Source organism: Pseudorca crassidens, chromosome 4, assembly GCF_039906515.1.
Source record: "Pseudorca crassidens isolate mPseCra1 chromosome 4, mPseCra1.hap1, whole genome shotgun sequence".
NCBI lineage: Eukaryota > Metazoa > Chordata > Mammalia > Artiodactyla > Delphinidae > Pseudorca > Pseudorca crassidens.
In genome coordinates, this window is record NC_090299.1 from 22,315,859 (window position 1) to 22,328,752 (window position 12,894).

Below are 12,894 nucleotides of genomic sequence, written 5' to 3' on the forward strand. Positions count from 1 at the left end.
TGGACCTGTGCTCCATCTTGCGCACACCAACAGTGGCATCCCCGACCACACTCCAGGCCCCCTGGGCTGCCTCTGTGCAGCCAAACTGAGTCCCCTCCCTGGGTCTGTCCACTGAAGCTTATGTTTCAAGACCCAGCCACTGTGCACACCAGGAGGCACATGTCTTGGGCTAGGAAGTGGGACAGCATGGCAGCCGTCAGAGCTGGTCCCTTTCTGTGCTGCCTATCAGCAAGCCACTCCTCCCGAGCAAAGTCCAGGCCTCTCCAACGCCCCCTCTGTCCCGGCAGACCTCCCAGCAGGGGAAGGAGGTTCCCAGGGTGAGAGAACCTTTCCTCCTTCACAGCTCCCTCCCAGGGGCACAGGTCTCCTCCCGATTCCTCCTTCCTTTTTGTTTATTCCCTTTTGTACTACCTGGTTACATGGGGATCCTTCTTTCAGCTTTGATCTTGTGCCAGCTTTCAGTTGGTATTCTCTGAGAATTCTTCCACATGTAGATGTATTTTTGATGTGTTTGTGGGAGGAGGTGAGCTCCACATCCTTCTACTCTGCCATCTTGATCTTTAGGGCCACAAAAACTTCGTATCCTCCAAGGCTACGTGTTGCAGTCTGGGCACTCATCTCATTTCTCCCCTTTTTCCCCTCTTTTTACTGCCTCCTTTTTTTTTTTTTTACCCCCTTATCTCTTGTCACTTTTATCCTATAAAGAAAGAAGTGAGGACAGGGAGAAGATAAAGAGGAAGAGAAAGATCCCTTTATTATTAGAATTCCTTCTTAACTCCATGCAACTAGATTTTGCTCATTATTTTAATCCCTAGACAGTTACAACAGAAAGGCAATGTTTTGTCTCTATAGTCTTCATCAATAAATGTTTCAGTAGAGAAATATAAGATGTTTCCAAATTAAAGGACAAAACTTAAGGGGACTTCCCTCGAGGTCCAGTGGTTAAGACTCTGAGCTTCCAATGCAGGGGGCGCGGGTTCAATCCCTGGTTGGGGAACTAAGATCCCATGTGCCGTGCGGCACAGCCAAAACAAAAAAAAAAAAAGGGGACTTTTGTTCTCATTTCTATATGATAGGCAAAAATCATATGGGAACACGATATTGTTTGTTTCTTTTGTCTCAAGGAGCAGGGGTGTGGTGGAGGAAACTTGAAAGGCAAATTGAACATCAAGAGGGATTTGAGGAGAAAAGTCTTCTTCAGCTTATATATTTTAAATCATTTCTTCTGAATTTATTTTTAGCCTTTTAGAGTTTTCTTTAACTTCAAAAAATATTTTCTTTGGGCTTCCCTGGTGGCGCAGTGGTTGAGAGTCCGCCTGCCGATGCAGGGGACACGAGTTCGTGCCCCAGTCCGGGAAGATCCCACATGCTGCGGAACGGCTGGGCCCGTGAGCCGTGGCCGCTGGGCCTGCGCGTCCAGAGCCTGTGCTCCGCAACGGGAGAGGCCCCAGCAGTGAGAGGCCCGCGTACCGCAAAAAAAAAAAAAAAAAAAAAAAGTATTTTCTTTTAAAAAAAAAGGTATTTTCAGTTTCTTATCCTATGAGAATCTTTTCCCAAAAAACTCTTATCTATGGGCCCAAGAAACAAATTGAATAAAAATAAAAAAGATCAGGTCAGAGCTCAAGAGCATTACAGAATAGAATTTGGAAGCTACTGGCATAAAGTTGTGAAAGTAAGCAAAAGTGGGACTGAAGACATGGTGGGTTCTCAACGAGAGTTTGATCTGAAATGAGCTGAAAGGATTTAGAAAATGCCTTTGTGTGTGCGTGTGTGAATAGTGTGAGGGGAAGGTTGGGAAGTTTTAACTTACTTTAACGTGCTCTTGATCTCTTATTTATCAGATCCAGGTGATCGAGAATGACAGAGCCACCAGAGGGGGACAGATTTATACCACCAACACCAGAGGCCAGATCCCTCCCCTGGTCACTACAGATTGTACGATACAAGACCAAGGTATCTCTTTTCAGTTACGGTTTTGACTAAGGTCTTAGTATTTCTCACAATTTTTAAGCAAATACATTGATACCCTTCAATAATGCTGTCACTGATGGGCAACCCCTTTGTAGCTGGTTAACAGGAACTAATTTGCCATTAATCAAGTAAAGAGAAGGTACTGTCGTCTGAGTTCTACTGTATTCTCTGCTTGTAAAAATCTAGAGAGTTTCTGGTGAGGTACAGTGCAATGTATCAATTTAAGAAAATTTTAAATTTTAATTTATGTGTTTAAAATTGTTCATGCCCTACTTTGGTTTAATTTATTTACTACAGTGGAAACCTGGCAGTATGACATGAGCAGAGCAGTAGGGGATTGAGTACTTGAGTCAGCAGACCTGGTTCTAGTCCCAATGACATTTTTTTCAGCAGGTCCCTTAACATTTGGGGTTCTGGTTTCCTACTTTTAAACTGGGATGAGGAGAGGCTGAGCTCTGTCTCTACTGACTCTGTCCCATGTCTGCTATCAGTTTCATATATCTGTCAAGCCTCGTGCAGGTTTGATCTTTCTGGGAATATATTATTCTGTTATTTATGGCAAGTTAAAATATAGCCTGATGAGATGTGGCATCTCAGATTCTGAATAAACCCTTTTAATGGGTCATATACTCAATCCTGGAAATATAACATTGGTATACAGGCAATCGTGTTGTCTCATCTCAAAGTTGTCAAGCCACCAGTTTCCAGACGGGGCTCCCCTCCCTTCAGTCCATCCTCTGTGCTGCCTTCGGCACTGTCCTTATAGGGCAGGCAGCACAGTGAGGCAGAAAGCGCTGCGATTGGGAGCCTCACATGCCTGCACGCAAATCCAGGGTCTCTTCCTTAGTGTCCTGAGCTCTGCTTATCCCACCTCTCTGAACTTCAGTGTCGCCCTCTGTAAGATGTTAGGACTAAGACCTGCCCTGCAGGGGCAATGTACGGGTTAGAGATGACTCGTGTGTGCGTGTGTGCGCACGTACGTATGTTTATATGTATGGGGGCTCGACATGTAGAAGGGGTTGATGTAAGTCACAGATGATGTTACTGTTATAGGTATTAATATTAAAACACACTTCAGATTACTTCATTTTCTATTCTAAAAATAATCTGTTCCTGACTACTTACAGAATCCATCCAAACTTAAATGAATTCACATTTGTTAAGCACTTAGGACCTGGTATATAATAGGTTGAGGTATATGAAATTACTGATTTTTTTCTATTATTGTTGACCTACAAGAATGGCAATTTCATTTCAACCTAATAGTAAGTGTTATGTTCATGTTTTTAATATTTATTTATTTATTTAATATTTTAGTTTGAGGCACTTTGCAGACCTAAAGAATATTCCTTACCAGCCTCATCTCTCAGCTGTTTCTTCCTCTGCATCTGCCTCAGCCATACCAAACTCATCCCCTTCCCCTCCTGTCTCTGATTCTCACTTTGTACTGCTTTCTCTGCAACGGACTGGGGACTGTTTTTTGTTCACTGTTGTACCCCTAGAAATTCACCTGGTATCTAGAATATAATGGTTGCCCAACAAATATCTATTGAATAACTGTATTTGGTATATATAAGTCTCACCTTTCTAGTTGGGAAATTCTTAGTTCTTCTAAACTCAATTTAATTTTTTCTTCGAAATCTCCTACAGTTTCTTCCCCCACAGTGCTTTGTATTCACTTCTTTCATAGCTCTTGTTCCATTAAATTTTACTGTGCTTTGGGTCTGTCTTTCCCACGAGCCTATGAGCCACTTAGGAGCAGGATCGTACTTGTTCATTCATTCATTCACTTATTCAGCAAGTATTGATTCAGTACCTATTACCAACGTGGTTAATATTGATCAAGTGCTTGCTATGCATTAAGATGGTCTTCTAAACACTTTATGTGGCTTAATCCCCCCTGTAACTTAATGAGATAAGCATTAATATCATTCTCATTTTACAGAATGTGAAACGAAGGTGCAGAATGCTTAGGTAACTTACGCAAGATACGCAGCTAATGGGAAGCAAAGCTAGAATTTGAACCCCGGCATTCTGATGCTAGAGCCCATGCTCTTAACCACTCACGTACTGCCTCTATTCAGAAATAAAAGTCACGGTTCTATCCTTAAATGGGTGTACAATCTGGCAGGGAAAAAGAGATAACTTAGCGTTAATTAAACTGTTATAATAGCAGGATAAAAGGAATATTGCTGTGGGAACTTATATGTCAGGTAACTAACCCAGCCTGTCCTGCTAGAGTGGGGACAACTAAGCTGAGTCTCAAGTGAGCAGGTGTAAACCAGAACAAAAGTGGAGACGTTGGGAGAGGAAAAGGTTGCCCGGCCGCAGAGTGGGTGTGCTAAGGTTTGGCAGTGGGAGAGGGTGTACGTGTTAAGGAGCACCATGTGCAGAGTTTTTTGTTTTCTGTTTTATTTTTGAACGTAGAGGTGATCTTATTATTGTGGTTAAATACACCTAAAATAAAATTTGCTGTGTTAATAATTTTTAAGTGTACAATTCAGTGACATTAGTTACATTCACAGCATTGTGCACCATCATGATTATCCATTTCCAGAAGGTTTTCACCAACCTGCACTGACACTCAGTACTCAATAAACAATCACTGCCCACTCCTCCACTCCACCAGCCCCTGGTATCTCATATTCTACTTTCTGTCTCCATGAATTGGCCTGGTCTAGGTGCCTCACATAAGTGGATTCATACAATATTTGTCCTTCTGTGTCTGGCTTATTTCACTTAGCATAATATTTTGAAAGTTCGTCCATGTTGTAGCATGTATCAGACTTTCATTCCTTTTTAGGGCTGAATGATATTCACTTTTATGTATATGCTGCATTTTGTTTATCCATTTATCTTTTGAAGGACATTTGGGTTGTTTCCATCTTTTGACTACAGTGAATAGCCATAGCTATGAACATTGGTGTACAGGTATCTCTTTGAGTTCCTGCTTTCAGTTCTCTTGGGTGTATACCTAGGAGTGGAACTGCTGGGTCATATGGTACATGTAGGGAAAGAGTATGAGGAAGAAGCAGAAAGAGAAGGAAAGACTAGGATGGCAGGGTCCACATCATTATCTTCTCTCTATAGCCTGCAGCCCAGCCTTTGGCAAAAAGAAAGACCTGCCTGCCATGGAGGGAGCCCCGAAGTTGGCCCAGTCACATCCCATTTGCTGTAAAGCCCCTTCCTTTAGCCTGGGTTATTTGTTAATACTTATTAGTAGGCTTTAAAAAAAATTTTTTTTAATTGAAGTATAGTTGATTTACAATATCATGTTAGTTTCAAATGTACAGCAGAATGATTCAGTTTTATATAGATTCTTTTTCAGATTCTTTTCCTTTATAGGTTATTACAAAATATTGAGCAGAGTTCCCTGTGCTATGCAGTAGGTCGTTGCTGATTATCTATTTTATACACAGTAGTGTGTATATGTTAATCCCAACCTCCTAATTTATCCCTCCCCCACCCTCCTTTCCCCTTTGGTAACCGTAAGTTTCTTTTCTATGTCTGTGTGAGTCTCTTTCTGTTTTGGAAATAAGTTCATTCCTGTCTTTTTTTTTTTTTTAGATTCCACTTGTAAGCGATATCATATATCACATGATATTTGTCTTTGTCTGGCTTACTTCACTTAGTATGATAATCTCTAGGTACATCCATGTTGCTGCAAATGGCATTATTTCATTCTTTTTTATGGCTGAGTAATATTCCATTGTATAACTATACCACATCTTTACCCATTCATCTGTTGATGGACATTTAGGTTGCTTCCATGTCTTGGCTATTGTAAATAGTGCTGCAGTGAACACTGGGGTGCACGTATCTTTTCAAATTATGGTTTTCTCCAGATATATCCCCTGGAGTGGAATTGCACGATCATATGGTAGCTCTATTTTTAGTTTTTTGAGGAACCTCCATACTGTTCTCCATAGTGGCTGCACCAATTTACATTCCCACCAACGTAGGAGGGTTTCCCTTCTCTCCACACCCTCTCCAGCATTTATTATTTGTAAACTTTTTGATGATGGCCATTCTGACTGGTGTGAGATGATACCTCACTGTAGTTTTGACTTGCATTTCTCTAATAACTAGGGATGTTAAGCATCTTTTCATGTACCTTTTGGCTATCTGTAGGTCTTTGGAGAAATCTCCATTGAGATCTTCTGCCCGTTTTTTTGATCGGATCGTTTGTTTGTTTGTTTTTGATATTGAACTGCATGAACTGCTGTTTGTATATTTTGGAGATTAATCCCTTGTTGGTAACATCATTTGCAAATATATTTTCTCCCATTCTGTAGGTTGTCTTTTCATCTTGTTGATGGTTTCCTTTGCTGTGCAAAAGCTTTTAAGTTTAATTAGCTCCCATTTGTTTATTTTTGTTTTTATTTCCATTACTCTAGGAGGCGGATTGAAAAAGATATTGCTGCAATTTGTCAAAGAGTGTTCTGCCTATGTTTCCCTCTAGGAGATTTATAGTATTCGGTCTTACATTTAGCTCTTTAACCCATTTTGAGGTTTTTTTGTGTGTATGGTGTTAGAGAATGTTCTAATTTCATTCTTTTACATATAGGTATTCAGTTTTCCCAGCACCACTTATTGAAGAGACTGTCTTTTCTCCATTGTATATTCTTGCCTCCTTTGTCGTAGATTAATTGACCGTAGGTATGTGGGTTTATTTCTGGGCATTAGTAGACTTTTTAGGATGTAGCCCAAGGATCTCAGACACACACAGAAATTCACAGATATAAATAAAGTATAGAAACAGAAGGAGCCTTGGACTTCGTTTAGTGTGTTCTCTCACTTTACAGACGTGAGGGCACTAAGGCCCAGAGAGGTTAAGTGATTCGCCCAGGGCCACACAGCTGATTAGTGGCAAAGCCAGTGAAGAGAAACACCTACTTCAAGAATATTACTCCTTTGCCTTTGGCTGCAGGATCTAATTTAAGACTCAACTTGTCCTTTGTTTCTGTGCTTCTGCCCATCCTACAAGACCCTGTTCAAGCACTGCATCCTTTGTGTAGTCACCTCTGATCCACGTGGCAGACTCATTGCCTCCCTTGGGCCACTTCATAATTGATGTGCTCTTCTGTGATACTTACCAGCCATGTTGTAATTATCTGTTTTATTATTATTCTCTTCTACCAGACCTTGAAGCCAGAAGCTTCATTCTGTCCTATCTCTAAGCTTCTAGCATGGGGATTGGCTTCATAAATATTTGTTGAATGAATAACTTATTGAATGTTTTTAGTCAGATTATCCCATAAGTTTCTTTATTAAGCATATTAGGAATTTTGGCTCTTAATTACCAAGGTTGCTAAATTATCTACTACTACCTTACCTTTCACGCCCCACTTCTGTATACTGGCTTAAAAAACAAATTCTTCATTGCTTTTTAAAAATTTTATTCTTTGTGTGCATTGTCTTCTTGTAACAAGTTTGTTTAGTCACCTTCACGAGCTCATTCATATGCATATTTCACTGTAAAAGATAAGTGTTTTAAAGGTAACAAATAATTTCAATATATTATTGGAAATGTTGAGTAGTGAAAATTGAGTACAATGAAAGAATATACCTTAAAGTATTCAAAAATTCTTATTTCCCACTATATGTAACTTTGTGTGATGATGATAATGAGGAAGATTTTATCTAAGTTATATGAAATATACAATAATAAGGGTTCAAGCATATTTACATTTACTACCTAATATTGGATTGGCCAAAAAGTTCCTTCGGGTTTTTCTGTAACATCTTATAGAAAAACCCGAACGAACTTTTTGGCCAACCCAATATTTCTTCTTCTATTCCGGTTGCCAAAACTCTTGTTTTACCCTGTGTTAGTATTCACCTGGATTCTTACAGCAATGGACCCATCTACCTGTCTCTGATCTTTTTTCCTGCTCCCAGAAGCTATCCAGTACATTCCGAATAGATGAATTTTCTTCAGGTATTTATTTGATCATATTGCTAAAAAATGTCCCATCATTTCCCCTGGGCAAACAGGATTGGTCTTAACTCCTCATCCAGGATTCAAGACCTGGACCCAACTTATCTGGGATGTTGTAGAGAATTGTGATAGGTTCTAATACCACTTTTGCCATTTACTAACCCTTTGATTAAGTTAAGTCCCTTAACCTCACAGTGTCTCGGTTTTCTCCTCTGTAAAATCGGGTCATAGGGTATCAACCTCATAGGCGACTGTGAGATGAAAGTGAATTTACATACAACAGTCTTAGAATAATGCCTAACCCACTGGCAATTATCGTTATTATTATTATCCTTTTTGTTAGTACCACATTTCTCCCTTTTCTCAGACCCTTGGCAGCAGAGCCCCCGAACTGGATTCAGCCTACAGTCATGTTAATTAATCATACAGAATAATTTGTTTCTATTTGAATTAGTTGCCATTATATAAAAATCAGAATATTTTATGTAAAGATCCATATTTCTAGCTGGTCCCCCCCAAAATGTAAAATGTGGCAATAATAGATTGAAGATGAAAAGAAACTCAGCTTTCTTAGGTCCAGCCTTCCCCTCTTTCTGGACCCACCTGTGCAGTGAAACATGGCCAGAGAAAGGCTCACAGCCACACTGCACGGTCTGTTTAAACTCAGGACCATGAACTTCCCAGCACATTGTCCTTCCCAAGTCCTTTCACTTTTCCACTCTCCTTAGTAACTGTTTCACAATCCCTTCTGAAACCGGTAACCTCCCATCCTTTCTTTCAGCTGCTCTTACTTCCTCCTTTCTGAGAAAAGTGCACAATCAGAAGAGAGTTCTCACCATCGCATCAACCCCCTGTTGTAATGTGTCCTCAGGCTCTGCCTTCCCGATTGGGCCATAAATGTGCTCTGGTTGTAAGCCAGCCTCCCCTGCTGTGCACTGCTCAAGTGTACTGCTACCATAAGTTTCCCTTCTTTATTCTTACGCCATCAATATTTCCGCTTTTACACAAGTATTCCCATCTTTTAAAAAATCTTCTCCTATCTTAAAAAAATAAAAATGTTCTCTTGATCCACTTCTTTTACCAGCTACCCCTCTTTTCTTTGCTCCCCTCCACGATAAAACTTGAAAGGACTATTGCCAATTCCCCGCCTGCCTTTCTCTCTTAAACTCACTCTAGGCAGCCCCCCTACCGCACCCCCACTCCTCACTCCCCCATTCCACCAATTCTGTCTTCCAGGTCTCCACCACCCTCCACGTTGATAAATCCAGCGGTCATGTTGATCTGGAGGCACCGCCTGGCACAGATGCTCCTGCCGTTTCCTTGATGTACTTCCTTCACTTCACCTCCAGCACACCCAGACTCCCTTGTTTTTTCCCTTCTCAGTCCTTTAGCTGATTTCTCCTTTTCCTCTGGCTTCTTTATGTCAAGAGGACCAAGGGCTCAGTCCTCGGTCGTCTTCTCTTCTCTGGCCACCGTGATTCCCTGGGTGGTTTTAATCTACTTTTGTGGTTTCAAATGCCATCTATATGCTAAGAACTCCCAAATGTGTATCTCCAGCTCAGCTTTCAGCCCAACACCAAGACTCATGTATCTAAGTGTTTGCTCAGCATCACTGTTTGATTGCTTAATAGATTTCCCAAATGGACATGTCCAAACCCAGATTCCTGATCTCCACCCACACATCTGTTAAAAAAAAAAAAAAAAAAAAACCCGTCCCCTCCCTGCAGCCTTTCTCTTTTCTGTTGGTGGCAACTTCGTGCTTCTGATTCCTCAGGCCAGAAACTTTGGAGTCATCCCTAACCCTGTCCTTCTGTCATAGCCCCCATCTTCACACCTCATACATCATGCCCATCAACAAGTAAGCCACTGTACCTTCAAAATATGTCCAGAATCTGCTGCTATCAGGCTGGTTCCCGCCGCCACCCTGTTTCTCACCTTGTTACTGCACAGCCTCCAAACTGGTCTTCCTGGTTCTCCTCCCTATTACAGTCCATCCTGAAAACCACAGGTAGAGTCAACCTAAGTCCGATCACAGACTCAAAGCTCAAAGCTTGGCAGTGTCTCCCCATTTCATTCAGAGTACAAGCCAGAGGGTTGAAAAATGGTATCAAGCATCTAGCTAATCTGGCTTCTGTGACTTCTCTGAACTCCTCAACAGCTGCTGTGCCCCACTTACCCCACTGTCAGGCTCCTGACATTCCTCTACCAGGCCAGGCATGCCCTTGCGCCGGATACCTGCAAGATAAATCCCTTGCCACCTTGGAGTCTTTGCTCAAATGTTGCCTTGTGATGAAGACCAACTCTTAACTATTTAACATTGCGGCCTGCTTCCCACTATGGCACCCCTTAACCAGAAATGTTTTCTTCATAGCATTTATCATCTTCTAAGGGCCTATATAATTTACTCATTTATTGAGTTTAATACTTACTGTCTGTGTCCTCTGCAAGAACATAAGCTCTGCAAGGAAGCACCTAGTCTAAAACTTAGTAGACACTCAGTAAACATCTGATGTTCTTTTGCCAAAATATATTATAATTTAACTCAAAATTTATTTTAGATAAGTTATTCTGGTGATTTAAAAATATTCTTCATGTCATGGATAGAGTTTTAATTCTCATGTATGTCTTGAAAAAAATATTTGGTCAGGAAACCTAATGTGTTTTTTAAATAGATTAGGGTGTTTAAAAAATAATATTTCTATTATTTATTTTATTTATTTATTTATTTTTGCGGTACGTGGGCCTCTCACTGTTGTGGCCTCTCCTGTTTTGGAGCACAGGCTCCAGACGCGCAGGCTCAGCGGCCATGGCTCACGGGCCCAGCCACTCCGCGGCACGTGGGATCTTCCCGGACCGGGGCACGAACCTGTGTCCCCTGCATCAGCAGGCGGACTCTCAACCACTGCGCCACCAGGGAAGCCCATATTTCTATTATCTAGAATTTTCATTTCTAAATTGAATTTCAAGTTTAGAAAAAAAAACTCATAGTCAAATGGAATCATATTTGACAAAGTATAACTTGCTGATGTGAAATGGCATACAAATACTTACCTTTCCCATAGCAGATGTATTAATAGAAGAGGATGAAGAAGAAATTTTGTTCTTATGTTTTGTACCTTTGCTTTATTTCTCCCATTGAATCTAAACACCTCTCAAGTCTCTGAGCATCTATATTAATACCCGGCTTCTGAAAAATAATAATAAGTTTAAAATCTCTTTTATATTTTTGCAGTGGAATGCAGAGTGTTTTATTTTACAAGAAACTATAGTGTGCTTAGACTATGGATTGTAAAGTTAGACAATACTACCTTTTTTGTAGAAATCATGAAGAAGTTTTACAAAGAAGACAATGCATTGTCTAGAAGTACTTTATTTTTTTAATAAATTTTATTTATTTATTTATTTTTGGCTGCGTTGGGTCTTCATTGCTGCACACGGGCTTTCTCTAGTTGTGGCGAGTGGGGGCTACTCTTCATTGTGGTGCGCATTTTTCATTGTGGTGGCTTCTCTTGTCATGGAGCACAGGCTTCAGTAGTTGTGGCACACGGGCTCAGTAGTTGTGGCTCGCAGGCTCAGTAGTTGTGGCTCGCAGGCTGTAGAGCTCAGGCTCAGTAGTTGTGGCACACAGGTGTAGTCACTCTGCAGCATGTGGGATCTTCCCAGACCAGGGCTTGAACCTGTGTCCCCTGCATTGGCATTCTTAACCACTGTGCCACCAGGGAAGTCCTAGAGGTACCTTTATAAATATTTAAATATTATAGGGCAGATTTTTTTTCTAAGCCGATTTTAAGTATGCATCCTTGAATATTTCAGGTAATGCAAGTCCTCGATACATCCGTTGCACAACATACTGTTTCCCATGCACGTCAGATATGGCCAAGCAAGCTCAGATTCCATTAGCTGCCATCATCAAACCCTTTGCCACGATTCCCTCAAACGAGGTAAGTGATAAAAAAAAAATTCAGTAATTTATCAATTCCAGAATTTTTCTTTCATCATTATTTCCCTATGCATTATTCTGTATTGTAAACAGAAAGCTGGAGTATATATAATGTGAAAAACATGTAGTCATTCACTTCATTAAGGAAACAAAAATCTGACAAACTATGTTTTTTGGCATCCTGTATTCCAAACACTGATGGGCTAGGTCACTTTTTGGCTTAGTGTAACAATGCACATATATGGGAAATATGGACTATCACACAGTGACAAATACCCAAACCTCTTGTGAGGCCCTTATGCCCTAGTTCAGGGCCCCAATATCTAGGTGCTCAGGTAAAGGAAGATAATAGAGCCTAAGGTGCTTGGTCTTACTACTACATCTGCTTTAATAATCACTGGGCCAAGATGCTCATAAACTCCTATTTAAAGTCAGCATGATTAGAAAGCATGAGGTAGATAAATCTGTATCTTTCAACTGGGGAAGCTGTGCCCAATTTATAGTTAATGGGGAAAAAAGACAAGAAGTGGTGTACATTTAAGATTTCTGATATTAGGATGCTAGTGGATATTATGATATTATGATCAGGGCATCTACTCTATGCAGCTGCCATTCCTCCTTTTGATGCCCCTGAGTGGTGGATACCCACATGCACACGGAGACAGACACAAGATACAATAGCAGAGCTGGTCAGATGGGAGGTGAAGAAAAGCCTTACTTCTGGCTGGAATTTCCTTACAGTGGTCCAGTAAGCTAGGCTGAACTGAATTCTTGATTCCTTTCGCTCACTAAAAGGCCGAAGCCTCAGATTCTCTTCCCAATTTAAACCTCAGCTTGGCTTTAGTGATCCTTTGAGGTCGCTGATCTAACGCACACCTAGAAGCACCTGAGCAAGAGGTAGAGCATCTCTAAGAATAGATTTGTACCCTTTCTTGGGCCAGTCACGCCAGCCGGGATGGGGGGTAAAGTGGCCTGGGATGGGGAGGCGGCCTGCTTTGTGTCCCCTCAGGGAGGGAAGAAAGAGTAGAGAGACAGTGTCCAC

General features: G+C 41.0%; 1 protein-coding gene across 2 annotated transcripts in view; it reads left to right on the forward strand.

The window, feature by feature from the left end:
• The window catches only part of SEC24D (SEC24 homolog D, COPII coat complex component), a 111,212-nt gene that overhangs the window by 32,215 nt on the left and 66,103 nt on the right, over positions 1–12,894 (forward strand). For both annotated transcript variants that reach the window (XM_067735192.1, XM_067735193.1), the window contains exons 7-8: positions 1,842–1,953; positions 11,726–11,853. In XM_067735192.1, the coding sequence (XP_067591293.1) occupies positions 1,842–1,953; positions 11,726–11,853 (240 nt within the window). The remainder of the gene's footprint in view (positions 1–1,841; positions 1,954–11,725; positions 11,854–12,894) is intronic.